General features: G+C 48.2%; 1 protein-coding gene across 3 annotated transcripts in view; it reads right to left on the reverse strand.

The window, feature by feature from the left end:
• Setd2 (SET domain containing 2, histone lysine methyltransferase) overlaps window positions 1-20,832 on the reverse strand; it is a 70,625-nt gene extending 49,793 nt beyond the window's left edge. For all 3 annotated transcript variants that reach the window (XR_006151048.1, XR_006151047.1, XM_042701479.1), the window contains exons 1-3: window positions 20,748-20,832; window positions 7,021-7,036; window positions 452-4,797 (exon numbers count right to left, since the gene is read on the reverse strand). Coding sequence is in view for 1 of the 3 variants with exons in the window: in XM_042701479.1 (XP_042557413.1) it covers window positions 452-4,797; window positions 7,021-7,036; window positions 20,748-20,818 (4,433 nt within the window). In the remaining 2 variants the exon portion in view is untranslated. The remainder of the gene's footprint in view (window positions 1-451; window positions 4,798-7,020; window positions 7,037-20,747) is intronic.
• Window positions 20,833-24,120: the final 3,288 nt, after the last annotated feature.

The raw sequence follows: 24,120 nt of genomic DNA on the forward strand, positions 1-24,120 counted from the left end.
CCGGACCCCTACCCCCGCCCCAAAAAAAAGAAACTCAAGAGACAGTGCCTTGGCCCAGAGTTCAAGCCCCAGGAGGGGCAAAAAAAAATTTTTTTTAAGTCTTATGCACTTTTTTGCCTGAGATGGCTTTGAAGTAGGATTCTCAGAGAGCAGCCTCCTGAGTAGCTAGGATTACAGGCATGAGCCACCAGCGCGCCCAGTCTAAACACTGCTAAGGTTTTATTTCCTTTTCTGTCACTTTCTTATGAAAAAAGAATTCGAGAAAAACTTAGCTATTATACTTTTGAATCAAAGACACAGCAGAGAAAAAAATTAAGCATATTATTTTGTTTTCAGGGGTGGGGCGAGGTGGGTGGAAAATCCACACTACTGCATCCAAACAGGTAACTATGTTACATCAAACACCTAACAAGTATCAAAAATGTGTCATGCAAGCCTTGCTGTGACTCACCTTTCCGTTAAATAAACATTTTCTTCAATCAGATCGAAGTAACAAGGCATCTTGCCCTGCTTGGCACACTCCTTCCACCGCTGTGGGTCCCTGAAGTCACCCATGACGCAGGAAGGCCCGATCAGCTCCGAGTGTGGTGGCACCGATGTCTCCTCCTGCTCTATCTCCACTCTGACTTTCTTTCTATCTTGAAGCTCACCATCGCTTTCAGACTCGCTCTCCAACTCCTGCCTCCGTTTTTTGGGAGGCCCTCTCTCTTTGAGGTCATTTTTTTCAAAGTTTTTAGAAAACTCTTTCCTTTCGTTCACAGCTAGAGAGTCTTTGATGGAATTGCTGCTTATTTCTGGCGCCTGCACAGAGCCCTTGTCCTTTTGAAGGGATAGAAGAAATTTGGTGGACTGGCCTGCAAAATGGGATCCACCCCGCTGATCCCAATTCTCCTCTTCTTCACGGTCATCGGTTAAGGAATCTGGCACCTGACCCTGCATGCGATCGTAAGTGACTGCAGATCCAGGAGGCCTGCCCGCCGATCTCGGGTCCCAGTAGCCATTGCTGTGCCAGTAATGACGGGGCCCGCCATACTGTTCGGCAGTTTGCTGATATTTGTGTGCCCCATAGGTCCCATAGCTGCTGTCAGGCTGCTGATAGGTGGTAGTAGTAGGCCTTTCTTGTTGAGTAAAGTCCCAGCCCAGGTTTCTGAGCTCCTCCGAGGAATGCAAGCTGTCCATGCGGGAGATATCACAAGAGGAAGAAAAAGTTAGCTCCATTTTCCCCAGTCTGCTATCTGGCCGGTTAGGGAAAGGGATCTGTTGCCGGGATTTACTTGGTATCTCTTCGAAATCATCCGAAGAATAAACTGGAAGCTCTTCTTGTTGCCTAGATGTTTTGCCTTTTACTATGTCCTCCGAATGCAGGTGACTTAGAGAGTCAGATTTCACATCTGCATGACTTGTACTATCAACCCCATCACTCTGAGGATGAGCAATTTCAGGCAGATGCTTGTCTACCTGTTTTCTGCTGAACTGTGTAAAAGAAATTTCAGGATTCTTCTCTGCTCCTTTATGAAGAAAGAACTTCTCAGTTTGAGGACAGCCTTTACTTGTCATATTCTCAAACTTTTCCTCATATGAATGTCTCCTTGACTCTAATCTCTCATCATCCCAGTGATCGGAATAATGTCTGTAACTCTGGCTGCTCCGAGAAGAACAAGGACTTGTTTCATCCATGGGCAACGTAGAGTTCTTTGGCACAACCACAACAGACTGGAGGCGGTTTCTTGGAATACTGCTATCATCAGACTCTGTATCTTCTGACTCACTGTCATCACTTGAACTTTCCGAAGAACCAGAATAATCTTCATGGACAGTTGACACAATTTCAGTAGCATGACCACTACTGTCACACTTTAAGGTATAAGGTGCACCGTCAGTGTCTTCCATGGTTAAATTCAGATCACAAGAAGAAAATACAACTTCTGAATCATCGGAAGTATGTGCATGTCCCCTTTCTCCTTCCTCATCCAAAGAGATGGCTGGTCTTCCTCTTCTATCAGGCAATATGGAATTCCCTTCTTCTTGAGCCTCCTGCAAACCATGACCTAATAATCCATTATTATGCCTGTTTTCCCAGGAAGCAAATCCCTTTCTTGAATCAGGAAGGCCACTATCCACTTCGATGGTTGTTTCGGCATGCTTTAAAAACTCTGTACTATTTTTATCTGTCAGCACTGCATCCGGAACTGGAGAGGTGTCCTCATCACCTTGCAAAAGAGCTAAACTGTCCGCTTTTATCCCTGGAGATGAAGCGATGTCTGAACTCTCTATAGGTTCATATAAATCATCAAAATGGTTAACATAAGCTGAACTAGTACTACCGACGCTCTGCTGATACTCTTCACATGCAAATTTTGAGTGCTGATCTGTCAGACTTCTATTATCACATAAGACTGCTTTTGATTCTAAGTGCACATTCATAAAGCTATTGGATGAAATCTTCCTAACTGAAGGCTCAACGTTTTCAACTTCAGAACAACAGAAAGAAGGGGTACTCTCATCTGCAGTACAGTATCTATCTGAATCTTTGGTTTTACAGCAAGAAACTCTCTTCTCCAAGGCTTCCTTAACTACTGTTCTGGAATAATCTATAGTTATGACTGGCAAAGAGGTGAGTTTATCGTGTGGGGACACTAGAGATTCTGTTTCTCTCAGTGGACTTTTTGATGGATGCTGCAAGCATATATCATCCAAGTCTTTCTCTTTGCACTTGCTGATACTCTGATAGCCATTTGATGAGAGCATGCACACCGTAGCCAAAGGGGACACCTCTGATCCACTCACACTATCATCACAAGTCATCAAAACAGCACCTGTTTTAGAAGTGCAAAATGTTGCCATGTCAGATTCTGCCCCAGGAGATCCATTTACATTGAATTCAAGGGGACAAAAACTTCTCAATTCATCCTTCTTCCCTTTGGATAAAGAGTCCAGTTCTTTAATACTATCGTGGCAATCATGTTCTATAAATTCAGACTTGAACACAGGTGACCCATCTATCTTTTTTAAAGGAGGGGAATCATTTAATTGATTTGATGGAGACAAGGACCGAGTCTTTTCTCTTTCAGGGATTTTAGTCATTGTTCTGACTTCACTAGTTTTCAAGCAAGGAGTCTGTAAGCCAAAAGGAGGAGACTGTTTGCTTTCCTCATTGGATTCTGCACAGCAGAGAGAATTTTTAAGTTTATCAGACTTGGATCTAGGTTTTGAAAGGGCAGATTTGTAACGGGAAGCACTGGTATCGTGCTTGGAATAGGATGACCCCCTTCGGCAGCCCAGTTCACTAGGGGGAGAACAGCATCTCTTTACTGCTTCATTTTCTGATATCCTCTTTGTTTCTCTGTCTAGTTTTGAATACTTGCCCCTCCTCTCCATCTCCAAGTAAGAGCTCTCACTTTTGCACTCCCGATCAGATTTGGAATAGGATGATGTCCTTAGGTCTCTGTAAGAGGAGGAATGAGATGAGGTACGCCTCGAGTATGTCTTCTTATGCTCATCATCAGAGTCGGAACTCTCTCGCGCCCTGTTGTCTGTGTACGGCCGAGAATAGCGGGTCCTCTCTCGGTAAGGGGAACCCCCTCGATGGTAGCGCCTGTCAGACTCGTAATAATGAGACCGTTCTGACCGAGAATAGGATAAAGTCGTTCTGGAGCCTCTGTCTGATCTAGAACGTGATCTGCTCCGCCTTCGCTCTCTTTCCGGCCTGCACCGGGAAGACACATACCGAGGATCGCGGTCAAGTTTTGAGTAGCTAAAATATTTATCATCTCTCTCTGTTTTAGAGCGCGATTTCCCTGAATCCTCATTGTTTTTTAAAGGTGCTGAGTTCTTTTTCACATCTCTTTCCTTCTCAGTGCTTGCTGAACTTTTTAAGTCATGTGATCTCTGACTTGATGAAGTCCGTACAGAATCTTCGTCAGATTCTGAAGCAAGAAAGGTGCCTTCAAAGGGTGAGGACTTCTTTTTAGAACCTGGTTTCTTAGAGCTCGGACTAATCTTCGAACTATCCGGAATTTCTTCCTCCTTCCCAATATGGGAATCTTCTTTCTGCGAGAGAGTATCAACTTGCTCTTTCAAATGTTCAGTTACCTGCTCTTCTGCACTATTCGATACAGTGTCATGCTTATTATCCCCCTCTGAAGATTCCGGCACAGTGGTAACTGGTGGTTCTTTCAGAGCTCTAACTGCTACATCCTCTGGTGAGGAAACAGGTGCGGCCAGAACTTTTACTGGTGTTTGTGGCAAGGCCACTGGCTCTGCTATTGGTGCTGGTGGTGAGGGTACTGTAGCTTGGGGAGGCGGAGGTGGTGGAGGTGGAGATGCAGGGGGCGAGTCTATAATTGATTCTGCGATGACTGCTGGTATGTGTACAGTGGGAGGAGATGGAGGCGTTATTGATGTGGTAGTAGCCAGCTGGGGCCGAGAGGTTACATGTAGTAGATGTTTCTTAAAATGAATTTTGCCCAATTCCACTCTTGATTTGGGAGGAGACGATTCCTCTGTAATAGATAAGGTTTCCCCGCTGTCCATTTTGTTTTTAGGGGATGAGTCTACTTGAAGAGGTATAGCTGCAGAGTTTGGAGTATCATTTTGCTTTTCATTGCCAAGTGCGGTGAGAAATCTGTTCTGCAATGTTTTCTTTGTAAGGCTGAAGCTGAATGACACCTTCTGCCGCCCCTGTTCCTCCAAATTAACTTTTGTCTTCGTGCCTTTGGGCAAAAATCGACTTGAAGCAACACCTTTAAACATTGGTCCTTTGATAAAACCTGTTTTCTGCACATTTTCAATCTTTGCCTAAAAATGAAGAAAACAATTGCTGATAAACAGTAGTGATTATCAAATGCCTGCATTACAGCTCAAATTGTCAGAGAAGTTGTTTTGAACAATAGTGTAAATCTCACTATGTTACAGATTTTATAAGCTCTTATGGAAATTTAACACATTCACTAGTATAGATAATAGTATAATATGCTCCTAGATATCTACTCCCACCTCCAACAATTACCTATAGTTTTCTATTGTTGTTTTCTGTCACATAAAGATTGTCTTCCAATTTCACAACTATTTTCTAGATAGTGTTTTTCTTAGAAGCATACATTAATTGAACAAGGGGAGATCATTGTGATATTCCTATACATGCATACAATGTATTCTGATTAAACTTCCTGCCCTGTCCCTTTCTTAAAATAATTTCACTGCTCTTCTCTTGTTTAATTCATTTTTTTGGTGTGGTATTGGGGTTTGAACTCAAGACCTCCTGTGCTTGTTTGCACAGTGAATGCTCTACCACACGAGCCACCTCTTCAGTGCTACTCTCTTTGCTGACTATTTTGGAAATGGAGTCATGGAGACATCCACCCAGGATGATATTTAACCTGAATCTACCAGATCTCAGCCTCCTAAATAGCAAGGATTACAGGCATGAGTCATGGTTACCTAGATCACTGTTCTATTTTCATACATGCAAATAAGCTACTTGGTAAGATAGTATTTTACAAAAACAATTTTTATACACAATGTATAGTTTATGCCTTATGTATATATTAGGGATAGTAATTATTATCTTAGTAAAGTCATCCCTTGTTATATCACAGTTCACTTATTGTGGGTTCAAAAACCAAGGGTAAATAGTGATCCTTCACCTATTGTGGGAGTTATGTTCCAGAGATCCCTGTGATTAGATGAAAATCCTCAAAGTAGCAGTAAATGAACCTTGATATAGTAAGGGACGATTACATAAGGCTGCTACTTCATGGATTTTCACCTACTGTGGGGGGTCTCTGGAACCTAACTCCCGTGATAGGTGAGGAGGATCACTGTCTTCAAAACTGTGTGGTCTGAGAAGTATTAGAAATCAACAAAGCAAGTAGTTCCCTGGCATCACAAAATCAGATGCCTGTGTGGCAACTCAAGCCTAAATTAAAGAACGTTATTTACTATCTACAAAAGTTCTGTAAGTGATGTACTTTATTCAACATTGGCTGTGTAAGGGAGTAATTTTCACCCTGAACATGATAAAATAGCAGATCAGTTCTCAAAAGTATGCAATATTATTCAAGTGGAAAAGTGAAAGTGTTTACATGTTATAGAGCAATGATTAATTATTTTTAAGAAACAGAAACAGAATCCACTTTGAAATTAAATCTTACATAGAATCAGGTGAAAGTTGTCTCTAGGGGCTGGGAAGGTGGCTCAGTGGTAGAGTGCTTGCCTTGCATGCATGAGGCCCTGGGTTCGATTCCTTAGCACCACATAAACAGAAAAAGCCGGAAGTGGTGCTGTAGTTCAAGTGGTAGAGTGCTAGCCTTGAGGTAAAGAGCTGAGGGACACAGTACCCAGGCACAGAGTTCAGGCCCCGTGACTGACCAAAAAAAAAAGTTGTCTCCAGAGCTGCTTCTTGGTTTCTTTTTTTCCCCCCAACATTCTCTGTTTATATATATATATATATATATATATATATATATTTTTTTTTTTTTTTTGGTCAGACATGGGGCCAGAACTCTGGGCCTGGGCACTGTTCCTCAGCTCTTCAACTCAAGGCTAGTGCTCTACCACTTGAGCCACAGCGCCACTTCCAGCTTTTTCTGTTTATGTGGTGCTAAGGAATCGAAACCAGGGCCTCATGCATGCAAGGCAAGCACTCTACACGGAGCCATCTTCCCAGCCCTCTAGGTTTCTTAAAGTTCTTGAAGCTCTAAAGCCTAAAAGACATTTTTTCTGAGGCTAGGAAGGTGGCTCCGTGGTAGAGTGCTTGCCTTGCAAGCATGAGGCCTTGGGTTTGATTCCTCAGCACCACATAAGCAGAAAAAGCCGGAAGTGGTAATGTGGGCCTCAGGTGGTAGAGCGCTAACCTTGAGCTGAAGAGCTGAGACAGTGCCCAGGCCCAGAGTTCAGGCCCCAGGACCAACCAAAAAATAGTAATAAAAAATTTTTTAAAATGACAGCTTAAAACAATTTTTAGCTTTTATTCAATCTCTAAGCTGTACTTAAAGGTGAACTGAATGAATTGTTACTTACCTCATTTTCTTCTTCTCTATTTCCATTCATCCAAGAAAACATGCAAAAGGAAAAAAAAAGAAATAAATACTAAGAAGAGATTGAAATCCAAGTTGTTTATGTTAAAGCAAGGTATTTGGTTCCTACAAGTATATTCTACATGAACTATCAGTTCTTTCATAGCCTGTGCATTTAGTTTACACAAATTCTTACTGAAGATAACGTACTGCCCCATGCTAAGTGCTACAGTTGGAAGGTAAATAAAGCAGAATCGCTGTCCTGAGGAGCTTAGTTTCCTGTAAACTACAAAATATAATTGTTAACAAAAGTTAATTCCAACACAAAAACACAAAGAAATATGTACAGTGTAGCAGCAAGGAGGAAAGTAAGTGGCTCAATTCAGTGGGAGGATAGATTCAAAGTATATTGCAAAGAGAAATAGGAAGTTACCCATGGAAATGCACTGGTGACCCAGAGAGGTAGGGTCTTTATTTTTTGGAGGGAGGGGCCTTGCACTCAGAGCCTGGACACTCTCCCTAAGCTTCTTTTGCTCAAGGTTATCACTTTAGCCAAAGCTCCACTCCACCTTTTTTGGTAATTAAACTGGAGATAAGAGTCTCATGGACTTTTCCTGCCTGGGCTGGCTTCAAAACAGGATTCTCTTATAGACTAAGATAATGACAATTTGCCTTGTGAAGGTTAAACTGTGTAACTTTAAATAAGTATCACTATCCTACAATTCTGTGAAACTTGTGAAATTTATGTAATCATTTAATCTCAATAAAAATTATTATTAAAAAGCAAACCATGATTCTCAGCTCTCAGCCTCCAGGGTAGCTAGGGTTACAGATGTGAGTCAAGAGTGCCCAGCAGAGATTTGTTTTCTGAATAACACATTTGTGGGAGGATCCTAAACAACAGGAGAGCTCAGGTAATCAGATTAAAAAACAATATATACAAGGAAATAGAAAATTCTTGCCCAGCTCTGGAATCCTAGCTACTCAGGAGGCTGAGATCTGAGGATCCCAGTTCAAAGGTGGCGGGGTCAGGAAAGTCTATGAGACTCTTATGCCCAACTAACCACCAAAAAGTCCGAAGTTGAGCTGTGGATCAAGTGGTAGAATATCAGCCTTGAGTGAAAAAGCTAAGGGATAGTGCCTTAGCCCAGAGTTTAAGTGCTAATATCAAAACACACATACACATACAAAATATAATTGAATTTATCTCTGTTCACACTTTCAGCAAAGGGACTACTGAACAGTTTAACACCCCCTCCTCCCTGCCCCACTATACACACAAAGAAATAAAAATACAACTCTTAATGAGAAATCTGGCCACTGCCCCTTACTCCACCTAAATTTTAGCTTTTTTTTTTTCTTCTGACTTATACCTTATACTGGGGTAACTAGGAATTTTCTTTTCCTTTTTTTCTTCTTTTTTTTTTTTTTAATCCGCTGTGGAGCTTGAACTCTGGGTCTGAGTGCCATCCCTGAGCTCTTCAGCTCAAGGCGAGCGCTCTACCAACTTGAGCCACAGTGCCACTTCCAGTTTTCTGGTGGTTCATTGGAGGTAAGAGTGTCACAGAATTTCCTGCATAAGCCATCAACACCACAAAAGAACTCAGTTATGTTCTAACAAAGATAATCATACAGCATTCTAACTGTGAAGAACTCAACATCAGCAAATAGATAGAAGAGAAATCTCAAGCAGGATCCGGCATTTCTTTCTACCACCAAACCACTAAATTATCATAGATATGTTAGAACTTACGTCATCAATTTTAAGGACACCCTCCCACACAGCCACACATCATACTATCAACTATCATACTATCAACGACGATGTACTTTAATTGACCAAATGTTTTTCCTAGCTGGTTGTGGTGATGTATGTCTATAATCCTACACTAGGAGGCTAAAGCAAGAGGATCCTGAGTTCCAGGACAGCTTGGAATACAAAGTGATACCCTAGTCTCAAAACTAAAAACCAGAATGTTTTCCTTCATTAATGGTACATAGAATAATCTTTTTAATCTTTCACTTTGTGCTCAAACTCATCTCAACTCTTCTCTTTCATAAAAAGCATACCTTCTTTGGTATATTATCTCAGTCTCCTAAATATCTGGGGTGTCTGCCTTACGACAGACCCCCAAACTCCAAGACTGATGGATCAAGGATCAAAAAGCCCAAAGCACTGAATCAAAATAAACCTTCCTTCTAAGTTAATGGTCTCAGGTGTTTGTTACCTGGTTATGACTAACACGGTGACCACGATTATGTATCTCTTCTGTTAATCTGCAGCTGGTATCAGGTCCAAAGAACCTCTGGCAGATAGACTTGTTGCGACTTGTGAACTTTGTTCATCTTTCTAAACCAGGAGCTTAAGGTCTAGAAGCGCTTTTCAACTTTGGACAACACCACCCCATGTACACAGCATAACCTACATGGCAGTACTTTCTCATGTTTTTGTGACTTAAGAAAAGCAGTTTTGCTGGGTGCTGGTGGCTCACGTCTGTAATCCTAGCTACTCAGGAGGCTGAGATCTGAGGATCACGGTTCAAAGCCAGCCCAGGCAGGAAAGTCTGTGAGACTCTTATCTCCAATAAACCACTAGAAAAACAGAAGTGGCGCTGTGGCTCAAGCAATAGAGCACTCACCTTGAGCTAAAGAGCTGAGGGACAGCACCCAAGCCCAGAGTTCAAGTCCCAGGACCGACCAAAAAAAAAAGAGTGTTTTTTGTTAAGGTGCCTCTCCCAACAAAAACTAAATTACTCACATATATTAATTCTGGTCTCCCTTAAGATATGCATAGAATGACAATGAATCAACTCTTGAGTTTCATGTGGGATTAAAAATTCCTTCTAATGAAGAGTTTATACTACTTAAGACTCATGCTGCAGGGTGCTGGTGGCTCATGCCTGTAATCCTACCTACTCAGGAGGCTTAAGATCTGAGGATTGCAGTTTAACGGCAGCCTGGACAGAAAAGTCCCTGAGAATCTTATCTACAAAAAGACAGCAGTACTCTAGTACTGGCAAGGTAAGCAAACAAGCAAGGAAGGAAGGAAGGACAAACCTAGCCAAAAGGACAGCTCTGGATGATCAAAAATGTGAGGCACATTTTTGCATCATCAGGCATCTAATCTCCAAGCATATACATTCACCAGGGCAGAGGAAAGTACAGCTAAGGAATCTCCCGAACCCTCCCAGTTGGGCTAGTAAAAGTATGTTAAGATTAATTTTGAAGACCTCTAAGAGAACAAGCAACTCCAGGCAAAATAAAATGATCCACATTGTTTCTGAATGGCAACTACTCTAAATGTTAGTCCTTACCACCAATAAAAAGGTAAGTCTTTCGCTGGGCACCAGTGGCTCATGTCCATTCAACATATCAGTTTAGGAGTACAATGCATCTTGATCAATGTGATCCCTTCCACTGTTTTTCTCCCCCATCATCCACAAACTCCCCCATCCCCTCAAAACTTTTTTTTGGGGGAGGGGGTCAGTTGTGTGGCTTGAACTCAGTGCCTGGATGCTGTACCTCAGCTCTTCAGCTCAAGGTGAGTGCTCTACCAGTTGAGCCACAGCACCACTTCCAGTTTTCTGATGGTTCATTGGAGATAAAGAGTCTCATGGACATTCCTGCCAGGGCTAGCTTTGAACCACAATCCTCAGATCTCAGCTTCCTGAGCAACTAGGATTACAGGCATGAGCCACTGGTGCCTGGCTAAGATATTTTGTCACAAAATTCACCTCTTTACGATAATTATATTTTCAGTACAAAAGCAGTACCATCAAATGTGTAGCTATGTTTGAGTTGGAAAAAAAAACAATTAATTCATGGAAGTCATATCTTTTACTTGTCAGTAGAGAAAAAGAATCTTTGGCTTTCTAGCAGTGATAATCTCTTCACAAGAATACTGCCTGGTACCAGGGGCTGGAGACTCATGTCTGTCATCCAAGCTTCTCAGGAGGCTGAGATCTGAGGATCACAGTTCGAAGCCAGCCTGGGCAGAAAAGGTTGGAGGCTTTCATTTCCAATTAACAACCTAAAAACCAGAAGTGGAGCTACAGGCTCAAGTGGTAGAGCACTAGAGTCTTGATCAAAAAAAAAAGTTCAGGGATAGTGCTCCAAAGTCCTGAGTTCAAGCCCTTTTACTGTTGTTGTTTTCTTTAAAAGTCTATTTGCTGTCTTTCATCCCTTTCCAGAGAGGGAAGAAGGAAACCCAAGAGGAACCTCAATTACTACTTTCTGGGTGTGAAATGTCCAGGGTGCCATAAAATGACTATGGTCTTTACCCATGTACACACAGTTAGTTTTGTGTATTGTTCATTCCCGGGTTCCCCAGAGTACAGGAGGAAAAACAAAGGCTATAGAAAGATTGTTCTTCAGAAAGAAGCAATACTAAAAGCACTCTGAATCAAGATGAATGGGAAACCATCCCCATAAACACATTTTGGATTTACAAAAAAGAATACTGTCTATGATCAAGAACAGGATAAAAAGAATTCCGTACAATGGGTTTGTACAGCCATTCGTCAGTTTATAAAAATATTTGTTCTGGCCGGGCGCTGGTGGCTCATGCCTGTAATCCTACCTACTCAGGAGGCTGAGATCTGAGGATCTCGGTTCAAGGGCAGCTGGGGCAGGAAGGGGCAGGAAAGTCCGTGAGACTCTTATCTCCAATAAACCACTAGGAAAACCGGGTGTGGCGCTGTGGCTCAAGTGGTAGAGTGCGTGCTTTGAGCTGAAGAGTGCAGGGACAGCACCTAAGCCCAGAGTTCAAGTCCCACGACTGACCAAAAAAAAAAAAACAATTGTTCTATTCTATATTCATATAAAACTAAAAAAAAAATTGTTCTATTCTATATTCATATAAAACTCAAAAAAAATTTAGACCTGGCATCATCTACCCACTAAAACACAATATATAATTAACTATCCACCAAGAGACCAAATATCAGACAAGAGGACTTAAAATGAAAGTCTGAACACGGGTTCACAAAGAGAATGAGAAAGCAAATAATGATGATTACTTACTATATAACCCTTGCTAAAAGAGAAGTTCCAACTATACTTGGTAAGGAAGTTGGCAGAAGAGCTATGGTTAGCAAACACCCCTTGCTCAAGAGCCTTGTTACCCTAGAGCAGTGCTCCTAGTAAGAAACCTGCTAGTCACAATAATTTGCCTATCCACACCCACACCATCTCATGATTATTTTCACTAGCAACATGTTAGCTAGCATGTGACAGAAAACGCTTCTAAAAGAAAAGGCATCTACAGGTGATTCAGGCCACTCTTATACCTCTGTTTAAACGATCAATTTATCGGCCTGGTACAACGGTTCCTACCTATAATTTTAGCTACTTGCTAAAAGTAGCAATCTGGAAGGCAAACAGTTTAAGGAGGCCAATCTAGTCAAAAAGTGAGCAAGATCCCACCCCACCTCAAGAATGAGGTATAAACTTAGAAATCCAGCCTTGCAGGAAATGTAGATAGGATTGTGCTCCATGGCCAATCAGGTCAAAAAGAGTGAGATCATATCTGAAAAATAACCTTGGAGCAAAAAGGACTGGAAGTGTGATTCAAGTGGTAGAGTACTTGCCTAGCAAGTGCTAAGTTCAAACTCAAGCATGTACTGCTGAAATAAATGAACAAATAAGCAATTTATTTCCTCAGTTGCAAAAGACGCTAACATGCCAATTAGCCTCACCAAAATAAACAAATGAAAAGATTACCAAATTAGGAATGAAATGCCAAAGCTAAGGGACTCAAATCAACCTTTTATTTATTTATTTTTTTTGGGGGGGGTCCGGTCGTGGGGCCTGAACTCTGGGTCTGGGCACTGTCCCTCAGCTCTTCAGCTCAAGGCTAGCGTTCTTCCACTTGAGCCACAGCGCCACTTTCCGGCATTTTTCTTTTTGCTTATGTAGTGCTGAGGAATCGAACCCAGGGCCTCAGGCATGCAAGGTAAGCGCTCTACCACTGAGCCACCTTCCCAGCCCTCAAGTCAACCTTTTATTAATGTATGACAACCAAAAACTGTACAAGTAACTGTCTCTTCATTTGAATTCATAAAAGTAGGATTCCAGGGGGCTGGGAAGGTGGCTCAGTGGTAGAGTGCTTGCCTTGCATGCATGAGGCCCTGGGTTCGATTCCTCAGCACCACATAAACAAAAAGCTGGAAGTGGCACTGTGGCTCCAGTGGTAGAGTGCTAGCCTTGAGCTGAAGAGCTGAGGGACAACGCCCAGGCCCAGAGTTCAGGCCCCATGACTGGCAAAATAAAAAAAAAAAGAAAAAGAAAAGAAAATTCAGCTTAAGACAAAATATTTTCATGGGATTGTCCCTCATATGGCTTCAGTTTTGTTTTGTTTTTCTGTCAGTTGTAGGGCTTGAACCCTGGGCCTGGGCACTGTCCCTCAGTGCTTCAGCTCAAGGCGAGCACTCTATCACTTGAGCCACAGAGCCATATCCAGTTTTCTGGTAGTTAATTGGAGATCAGAGTCTCAAGGACTTTACTGCCCAAGCTGGCTTTGAACTGCGATCCTCAGATCTCAGCTTCCTGAGTAGCTAAGATGACAGGCATGAGCCCACAGTTTTCTCTTTAAGCTAAAGTAATTAATCAAGTAGAGCAGAAATAAATTTATTGTCATTAAACAAAATCCATGAGTATCACACAGAACAAGTACAGATAAATATAGGCATGAAAACAAACTTCAGCTGGGTGCTGGTGGCTTTATCTCAATTAAGCACTAAAAATCCAGAAGTGTTGCTGTTGCTCAAGTGGTAGAGCACTAGCCCTGAGCACAAAGAGGCTCAGGGACTGTGCCCAGGCTCTGAGTTCAAGCCCCGCAACTGACAAAAACAAAAAACAAAAATACTTCAGTGGATGTAGTAGTAGCACAGTACAGTATTTTAGGAGAGCAGAAGCAGGACCATTATGACTTTAAGGTTAGGATGACCTACATAGTGAGATCCTTTCAGTTAAAAACAAAAACAAAAATGAACTACAATGACTCTAAACAAATCAAAACACCATCATGAATAACCAGATTTTGCAAGAAGACACTTACATACCAAATATGTCCTAGGGCCCCACTAAGTTATTTAACATAGTCAAGGCACCCATGGCTCATGCCTGTCATCCTAGCTGCTCAGGAGGCTGAGATCTGAGGATCACAGTTCAAAAGCCAGACCAGGCAGGAAAGGCTGTGAGACTCATAGCCAATAAACCACCTGAAAACCAGAAGTGGAGCTGTGGCTCACAGTGGCAGAGTGCTAGCCTTGAGCACAAAAGCTCAGGGACAGCGCCCAGACGCTGAGTTCTAACTCCATGACCATGTCTATGACCACCACCACAAAGCAGGAAAATCAGTTATTCAGCAAGCTTGAAATCTTAAAAAAAATTTCCTTAGCCAGGTACAAGAGCTCAAACCTGTAATCCTACATACTTGGGAGGTGAAGAATGGGGAAACATAAGTTTGAGGCCAGCCTGGCCATAAAAGTTGGCGCAACTCCATTCTTACTTCATCACAATTGGGAGAATGGTGGCAGGAAGCATAAGGCTGGAGACAGCGATGGACATGTCATCCCAGTGATAAAGAGAAACACGAACGAGGAGGACGGCAGCCCAGACCGGCCCAAGCACTAAGACTACCTCAAAAATAACAAGGCTAACTGGGCAGCTAATGCCTAGCTACTCCGAAAAGTTGAGGCCTGAGGATCATGGTTCGAAATAAGAGCAGGGCAGGAAAGTCCACTTAAGCACCAGAAAACTGGAAATAAAGCTGTGACTCGTGGTGCTAGCCTTGAGCTTTACAAAAGCTCAGACAGCGCTCAGGTCCTGAGTTCAAGCCCCATGACTGCAGGGGCAAGGGGGGGGGGGGGGTTGGAGCAGGAAACAAAAAAACAAAAACAAAAAACAAGGCTGGGGTACTGGTGGTTCCCATCTAGTATCCTAGCTATTCAGAAGGTTGAGATCTGAGAATCCAGGTTCCAATCCAGCCTTGACAGACAAATCTGAAAGACTCATCTCCAATTAACCAGCAAAAAAGCCCAAACCAGAGGTGTGGCTTAAGTAACAGAGTGTCAGCCTTGAGCTGAGAAATCTAATGGAGAACAGAGCTAAAAAGGCCCCGAGTTCAAGCTCCACAGTACTAGCACAGAAATAAAAATAACCAAGGCAAAGGGTGGAGTAACATAAATGGTAGAACACCTGCTTAGCAAGCCTTGAGTTCAAATCACACTTTTAGAGGGGCTGGGAAGGTGGCTTAGTGGCAGAGTAATTGCCAAGCATGCATGAAGTTCTGGATGTGATGCTTCAGCACCACATATACAGAAAAAGCCAAAAATGGCACTGTGGCTCAGTTGGTAGAGTGTCAGCCTTGAGCAAAAGAGCTCAGGGACAGTGCCTGAGTTCAAATCCCAGGACTGGCAAAAAAAATAAAATAAAATAAAGAATGGTGGTGCACATCTGCAATCGCAGTACTCAAAAGAAGCTGAGGTAGGAGGATCTGAAGTTTGCAGCCAGCTTGGACACAGTCCCTGTCTTTAAAAAAAAAAAAAAAAGTACTTAAATGTTTAAAAAAAGGAATCAATTACATCAATTTGAATGAAAAGTGGCAGAAAAGATCTAGGAACACCACTGTTTAACTAAGGAAACTAGAATATGAGTTTTTTAGAAAAATAATCTCAGTGCACATAAAATAAGACTTGGCAATTTCTTAGAAAAACACAACTGTATCAATAGCTGTTCAATACTTTTCCAAAGACAGTGTATGTGTCAATAAAAGGGACTTTAGTGGCTCCCACCTTTAATGCTATTCAGGAGTAATATCTGAGGATCAAGGGTCAAAGCTAGCCTGGCCAGGAAAGTCCACGAGACTCTCTCATCTCCAATTAACCACCAAAAAAGCAATAAGTGGAGCTGCAGCTCAAGTGGTAGAATACTAGGGATGGACAGCTCACAGGCCCTGAGTTCAAGCTCCAGAACTGGCACCAAAAGAAAAAAAAAAAATCTTTTTTCAACAACCTAGAATAGTAGATATACCTGTAGGCCCAGTGATTCAGGGGACTGAAGCAGGATCACTTGAGATTAAAGACCATGTCTCAAAAAGTCTTTGCCAGGAGTTGGTGGCTCACGCTTGTAATCCTATCGACTTAGGAAGCTGAGATCTGAGGATCACGGTTCAAAGCCAGCCTGGGCGGGAAAGTCGATGAGACTCTCAACTCCAATGAACCACCAGAAAGCTGGAAGTAGAGCTGTGGCATAAAGTGGTAGTGCGCTAGTCTTGAGCACAAAAGCTCAGGGACAGGGCCTTGGCCTTGAGTTCAAGCCCTACAACCAACAACAAAAAAGACAAGTCTTTAACTCCCATTTCTGAAACAGGAGCAGGAAGTGTTTCTTTTTTCTATTTCTCCCTACTTTTAACCCTGTTTTACTATAAAATATCCTTGCTAAAACTTACAGAACAGCCAAGTCTTTCGAATGGTTCTGCAAGGCTCTATGAAATCTGCACCCCGACTCCCACTGTGACCCACTTTACTACTGTTCTTTCTTATGCATCCCATTCTAGCAATATTGGGAAGAACTCACTGGTCTGCACCAGGAGGGCCTCCCCGCCCTTCCCCTCCCCACACACACCTTGGGACCATTCCCTCTGCTTGATATACTCATCCTTGATGTTAGCACAGTGCACTTCCTCTTATGTCTGCCTAAATAAATAGTACTCTCTCAAGGAGAATGACCACCCCACCCCACCTTATAATGCAGCCTCTTCCTCAACAATTCTGCATTACCCTTACCACAAGCTATGCCATTCTCCTTCCGTGGCACTTACCTTGGAATACTGTTTGCACTATTTCTCGCCCTTCATTAGGATGTACACTCAGCAAGGGCAAAATGTGGCTTTATATACTGGTCAACCCTACTGTACCCATGTTTAGCACACACATGCAAATGTTTAAAAAAATAAAAAAAAAAAGCACCATTTCTTACCACTGTTCAACTACTTGCTCATTTCCCTCAGGAGGGGGGTCTTGAAGGGCCTGACTATATGCAATTTACAGTGCCCTCAACACCTGTCTCTGGTCTGCAATGGACACCTGAAGAGCAGATGCTTAAGTGATTACAACCATCTTCACCGGAAAGGCAATTTTCTCTACGCTGCAAGCCAGGAATCAGACCTGTGTCTGATGAAGAGTGAATGTGAGACAAACACAGGATGTTAGGCCCTAATAGTGCAGCTCTAAAGTGATTTTTTTTTTCCACCTCAACTACTTTAATATGTCTAAGAATGGTTTCAAACCACCCTAAGCCTAAAAGGCACGCTTGGTCCCTCCCTTTCCCATCAGGATGCCCATGCCCCTCCCTTCCCCACTTAAGGCAACCTCCTGGTTACTTATTTATTTATGTATTTATTTTTGTCGGTCGTGGGGCCTGAACTCTGGGCCTGGGCGCTGTCCCTCAGCTCTTCAGCTCAAGGCTAGCGCCCTACCACTTGAGGCACAGCGCCACTTACAGCTTTTCTTTTCTGCTTATGTGGTGCTGAGGAATCGAACCCAGGACCTCATGCATGTCACGCAAGCACTCTACCACTGAGCCAACTTCCCAGCCCCAACCTCATGGTTTTATGTTGACTTAAATCCTATTCCTTAATTTCCCCTGATGACCCCCTCAACTTAAAGCACTTGCAAGTGCTTTAAGCAATGCCAAGTGTTTTCAAGCATTATCTCCCTCAATCCTTCAAACAGCACTGGTAAGCTGCTGCTGCTGCCAATTAGGATGTAACTATTTCCAAAAAGAAAAAGAAAAAAATCCATGCCCAAGAGAGATGAAATCACTTGTCCAAGGTTAAACTAGTTTTTAAACCAAAGGCTGCCTGACTCTAAAAATCCCCATTTATCTATATTTTGTGCTTCCTTTCCCCTGCATACTTATACATATTTCTTCCTCGTAGTACGTATATCACTTTACTTCTCATTTTCCTTAAGTAAACAGATGATACTGTCCAGGAGCGTGCTCACAAACCTTCCTTTGGTTCTTAGGAGTATTACGAAAGAAGACATTTTATAATTCCTTACAGGTCCCATACAAGTTAATAAAAAGGAAGAAAGATATGTATTAAAACTTGCTTAGCACTACTAGAAACCCAGAACTACTAGAAGCCACAAAAGCATTAAAAATAAAGATTCCAAAACCTGTGTAAAACATTTTTTATTCCTTTCTCACTCGAGCCCACCAAAGGATGCACTTGAGTCCACTTTCCTGCACATATGAAAATTTGTTTTTTCCCCTAAGAAAGAAGTGAAAGGACTTCACCAAACTGGTAAGAGGAACTGAGAACAGGCACTTTCCCATTCAAGGGCTGGTTACTTTGCACTGGCTAAGTGCTCAATTGGCATTTACTGACTCATGAAACACAAGTTTTTTTGAGGTTTTTCAAGTCTCCAGCCAAAACCCTGTAACATGAGCTTTGCTACTAGACTTGATTTTGCAGTCAATCTGCTTAGTCAAAATAATGTTAACCCATGGTGAGGAGCACATGAAAGGAAACCGCCATGTTGAGTTCGCTTACTATGCCAAGAGATGGACTGTGTTTTAGAAAAGCAACATTAATGATTTCTGGGTGTTCAGAGATGAGCAACAGCCCAACAGAAAATCTTTCTACCTCACATGCAAACCTAATAGTTACCAAGGAAAAGCCAGAGGAGGTGAAAAGATTTAGCAAAGTGTTACCAAAAAAAAAAAAAAAGGGGGGGGGGGGGTAGGGAGGATAAAATGTGTCAAAAGAGCAATAGCTCTTCGATCATTTGGGTCCTCAAAGTTTGACAGTTCTACCGCCAGCACTGTCCCACCATCAACAATTAACTTTGATTAAAACTTCCAAACACCAACAAGTGGGTCTTCCTTGGAGTCGAATTTTCCCAAGCTATCAGATGTGGAGAGCAGATGTGAAAATGTCTGAAACTGAAAACAACATCCACAGCAACAACAATAAAACCTACTGGGGCAAAGGACTCTTATTTCGGTTTTGGAGAACACTTGTCTTCTTTAGGGAATTCCAAAAATGAGTCTTCATAAGGAATAAAACAAAAAAAAAATCAAAAACCAAAAAAAAAAAAAAAAAAAAGCTATCCGTTTAGGTGAAGAGCTTCCAATTAACCAAGGAAAACAGTGCCTGGAAAGTGTGCAAAAAAAAAAAAAGGAAAACAGTGCCTGGAAAGTGTGCAAAACAATTAACCAAGGAAAACAGTGTCTGGAAAGTGTGCAAAACAATTAACCAAGGAAAACAGTGCCTGGAAAGTGTGCAAAAAAAAAAAAACAACCCCAAAACACCTCAAGGGTCTGTGAAGAAAAACGTGATGTGAAAAAACAAAACCTCCAGTGTCACCTCAACAACGGGGGTAATGGGGAGCCCCACCAACCTCAACCACCATTATTACAAAAAAAAACCCACCAACCTCCCCCCCAAAAAAGGTGTGTGTAGAAGTGGGGGGAAGCCCTGAAGCGTTAACGAGGGACAAGATGAAAGAGTTCCCAGAAGGGGAAGAAAATCAGACGACCAAGGTTTTTTTTCTTTCAAATAAATCCAGCTCCAAAGGGTAAACAGAGGCACGGTGCAGGTGGAGGGGGGGGGTGAAGCCTTCATCGCGGCCTACGGCCAGACGACGACGGGCACGCGAGTGTGTCGGCGCGCGTGTGTATATGTGTGTGTGTTTGTGCGCGCGTGCGCGCGCGGACACGCGCGCTAGGCCCTTCCGGTGACGACCTTGCCGACGTTCCGAGCCGGACGCCCGGGCTGAACTTCCACTCGAGCCCGGGGATTCTCGGGCCTACTAGGCTCGTCGGCGCCCTCTTTGGCCGGCGAGGGTGGGGGTGGGTGGGGGGGGAACGGGGACTCGAGCACCGGGGAGGGAGAGGGTGGGTAAGTGTGTGTGTGTATGTGTGTGTGTGGAGGGGGGGTTACCAGGCAGCCCTGGGTCGCGGAGGGGGGGGAGAGACAGAGAGGCTCGCGCGCGGGAGGAGAGGTCAGACCTTCCCCTCCCCGCCACCCCCCCCTCATCCCCATCGGGTACCCCTCCCCGCTGAGATCGAAGGTGGGGTGGGGGGGGTCGGTGTCTCCCTCCCCACTGCCCCCCCCTCTCCCCCCCCCGTGCAGCCCCGCCGGGCCTGGCCGCCCCTCCCCCACCGGGCCGCCCCGACAACCATGGCTGCGACGCCGACTCTCGGCGCCAACGCTGCCAGGGAGAGGAGGAGGAGGAGGAGGAGGGGGAGAGGGGGGGAAGAGACGAGAACCCCCCCTCCCCAAACTATCCCGAGATGAGGAGGAGGATGGAGGAAGACCACACACACACAAAAACCCCCGCAAAGGAGACGGCCTGCTTTCCTTTCGTCCGCCCCCCCCCGACACCCCGAACCCTCCCCTTATACCGAACCCCCCCCACCCCGCCACCCCGCCGCCGCGCGCCCAGGCCGAGCTCAAGTCCGGGGGCCCGTTACTCCCTCGCGCCGCTTCTCCCCCCCCCCCCCCCCCGCCTCGCCATCCACCCGTCAGGACCGACGGACAGACGGACGGACGGACGCCTTGGCCCCAGCGGGGGGAGGGGAAGGGGAGACCCCCCCCCCCCGAGCGGGCCCATCTATCTATCATCATCATCATCGTCCTGATCAATCATCAAATAAAAATAGAGCCCCCCCCCCCCCCGCCGCCCGCCCCGCGCGCGCCGGCCGAGCGGGAGGACTTACTCCGGAGTCGGGTGCTCGGGGTCGTAGAAATCCCCCATTTTCGGAGGCGGCTGAGGCCGCAGCTGCTTCATGGGGAGCGGCGGGGCGGGCGGGAGGCCGGGAGGCCGGGAGGCGGCGGCGGCGACGCCGCGGCGGGCTTCTCCGCCCCCCTTCCCCGCGGCACGGGCGGCGCGGGCGGGGGGGGGGGAGGAAGAGGAGGGGACGGGGCGGGCGCACGGGAGGGAGGGGGAGGGAGAGGCGGGGGGGGGGGAGAGGAGGACGGGCCGGGCGAGGACCCGGCGGCCGGGGCGGCCCGCGTCGCCGCCTGACTGACTGGCTGGCTGGCGGGCCCGCTCGCTCGCTCTCTTCTGCCCTCCCTCTTCCTTCCCTGTCTCTCTCGCTCTCTCTCTCTCAGGCTTTCCCTCCCTCCGGCGCCCGCCAGCCGCTCGCGCGCGCTCACACTCACACACTCTCACACTTCCCCCCCCCCCCGCCCCTCCCCAGCCTCGAGAAAGGGGCGGGGCGGCCAGAGCCGCGCGCAAGCCACGCCCACCACGCCCACCCACTTCCGGCCTCTTAAAGGGAGACGCACCCGTGCGCGGAGAGGGGAGGGGAGGAGGCCGACGTCGCTCTCCGTTCGTTGGCCTGCGGCCGCCACGCGAAATCTCCTCCTCCCCCCGCCCCCCCCCCCGCCTCGCCCCGCCCTCCCGGGGTGTGTGTGGAGGGAGTTCCGAGGGTGGGAGGGAGCGCAGGGGGCGGGGCGGAGCTCCCACTTCCTCCACCCACCCACCCCCCTGGTCCCGCCCCTCGTCTTGTCTGTCAAACCGCGCACCCGGGGGGCCCCCGGTGGCTTCCGGGAACAATGAACTCCGGGGGCCTCGGGGGTGAAGTGGGGCGGACGCGGGGGTCCTGGGTGGCGGGGGTGAGGCGGGGGGGGGACGGTCTCCCTCCGTGACTTCCCGGGGACACCCCCCCTCCGCGGCCTTCCCTGACCCCGAAGCCTTCCCCGGACCTGCGGCCCTGAAGTGCTCCTCTCGCCCGGCTCCTAGGTAAACGCGCTGGGGGCGCTTCCCGGGGGTGTCGCACCCCCTCTTTTATCGCTCTCCTCATCCCCTCTTTCCCCGAGCTCTCTTCTCTGTCTCTCACCCGCCCCCTCTCATCTCTCCACCGAGGGAGCTACCAGGCCCAGAACGCCCCCCCACCTCCTCCCCCTGCTCTGCCCCCCACCTCCTCCCCCCTGCTCTGCCCCCCCACACCTCCTCCCCCCTGCTCTGCCCCCCCACACCTCCTCCCCCTGCTCTGCCCCCCCACCTCCTCCCCCTGCTCTGCCCCCCCACCTCCTCCCCCTGCTCTGCCCCCCCACCTCCTCCCCCTGCTCTGCCCCCCCACACCTCCTCCCCCCTGCTCTGCCCCCCACCTCCTCCCCCCTGCTCTGCCCCCCACCTCCTCCCCCCTGCTCTGCCCCCACACCTCCTCCCCCTGCTCTGCCCCCACCTCCTCCCCCCCTGCTCTGCCCCCCCACACCTCCTCCCTCCCCTGCTCTGCCCCCCCCACACCTCCTCCCCCCGTTCTGCCCCCCACACCTCCTCCCCCCTGCTCTGCCCCCCCACACCTCCTCCCCCTGCTCTGCCCCCCCACACCTCCTCCCCCTGCTCTGCCCCCCACACCTCCTCCCCCCCTGCTCTGCCCCCCACACCTCCTCCCCCCTGCTCTGCCCCCCCACACCTCCTCCCCATGCTCTGCCCCCCACACCTCCTCCCCCTGCTCTGCCCCCCCACACCTCCTCCCCCTGCTCTGCCCTCCCCACACCTCCTCCCCCCTGCTCTGCCCCCCACCTCCTCCCCCCTGCTCTGCCCCCCCACACCTCCTCCCCCCTGCTCTGCCCCCCCACACCTCCTCCCCCTGCTCTGCCCTCCCCACACCTCCTCCCCCCTGCTCTGCCCCCCACCTCCTCCCCCCTGCTCTGCCCCCCCACACCTCCTCCCCCCTGCTCTGCCCCCCCACACCTCCTCCCCCCTGCTCTGCCCTCCCCACACCTCCTCCCCCCTGCTCTGCCCCCCCACACCTCCTCCCCCCTGCTCTGCCCCCCCACACCTCCTCCCCCTGCTCTGCCCTCCCCACACCTCCTCCCCCTGCTCTGCCCCCCCACACCTCCTCCCCCCTGCTCTGCCCCCCACCTCCTCCCCCCTGCTCTGCCCCCCCCACCTCCTCCCCCTGCTCTGCCCCCCCACCTCCTCCCCCCTGCTCTGCCCTCCCCACACCTCCTCCCCCTGCTCTGCCCTCCCCACACCTCCTCCCCCTGCTCTGCCCCCCACACCTCCTCCCCCCTGCTCTGCCCCCCCCACCTCCTCCCCCCTGCTCTGCCCTCCCCACACCTCCTCCCCCCTGCTCTGCCCTCCCCACACCTCCTCCCCCTGCTCTGCCCCCCCACACCTCCTCCCCCCTGCTCTGCCCCCCCACCTCCTCCCCCTGCTCTGCCCCCACACCTCCTCCCCCCTGCTCTGCCCCCCACCTCCTCCCCCCTGCTCTGCCCCCCCACCTCCTCCCCCCTGCTCTGCCCCCCCACCTCCTCCCCCCTGCTCTGCCCCCCCACACCTCCTCCCCCTGCTCTGCCCCCCCACACCTCCTCCCCCCTGCTCTGCCCCCCCACACCTCCTCCCCCCTGCTCTGCCCCCCCACACCTCCTCCCCCCTGCTCTGCCCCCCCACACCTCCTCCCCCTGCTCTGCCCTCCCCACACCTCCTCCCCCTGCTCTGCCCCCCCACACCTCCTCCCCCCTGCTCTGCCCCCCACCTCCTCCCCCCTGCTCTGCCCCCCCACCTCCTCCCCCCTGCTCTGCCCCCCCACCTCCTCCCCCCTGCTCTGCCCCCACACCTCCTCCCCCTGCTCTGCCCTCCCCACACCTCCTCCCCCTGCTCTGCCCCCCCACACCTCCTCCCCCCTGCTCTGCCCCCCACCTCCTCCCCCCTGCTCTGCCCCCCCACACCTCCTCCCCCTGCTCTGCCCCCCACCTCCTCCCCCCTGCTCTGCCCCCCACACCTCCTCCCCCTGCTCTGCCCCCCACCTCCTCCCCCCTGCTCTGCCCTCCCCACACCTCCTCCCCCCTGCTCTGCCGCCCCACCTCCTCCCCCTGCTCTGCGCCCCCACCTCCTCCCCCCTGCTCTGCCCCCCACCTCCTCCCCCCTGCTCTGCCCCCCCACCTCCTCCCCCTGCTCTGCCCCCCCACACCTCCTCCCCCCTGCTCTGCCCTCCCCACACCTCCTCCCCCCTGCTCTGCCCCCCCACCTCCTCCCCCTGCTCTGCCCCCCCACCTCCTCCCCCCTGCTCTGCCCCCTACCTCCTCCCCCCTGCTCTGCCCCCCCACCTCCTCCCCCTGCTCTGCCCCCCACCTCCT

The sequence above is a fragment of the Dipodomys spectabilis genome, unplaced genomic scaffold, assembly GCF_019054845.1.
Source record: "Dipodomys spectabilis isolate Male_0828 unplaced genomic scaffold, ASM1905484v1 ptg000292l, whole genome shotgun sequence".
Taxonomy (NCBI): Eukaryota; Metazoa; Chordata; class Mammalia; order Rodentia; family Heteromyidae; genus Dipodomys; species Dipodomys spectabilis.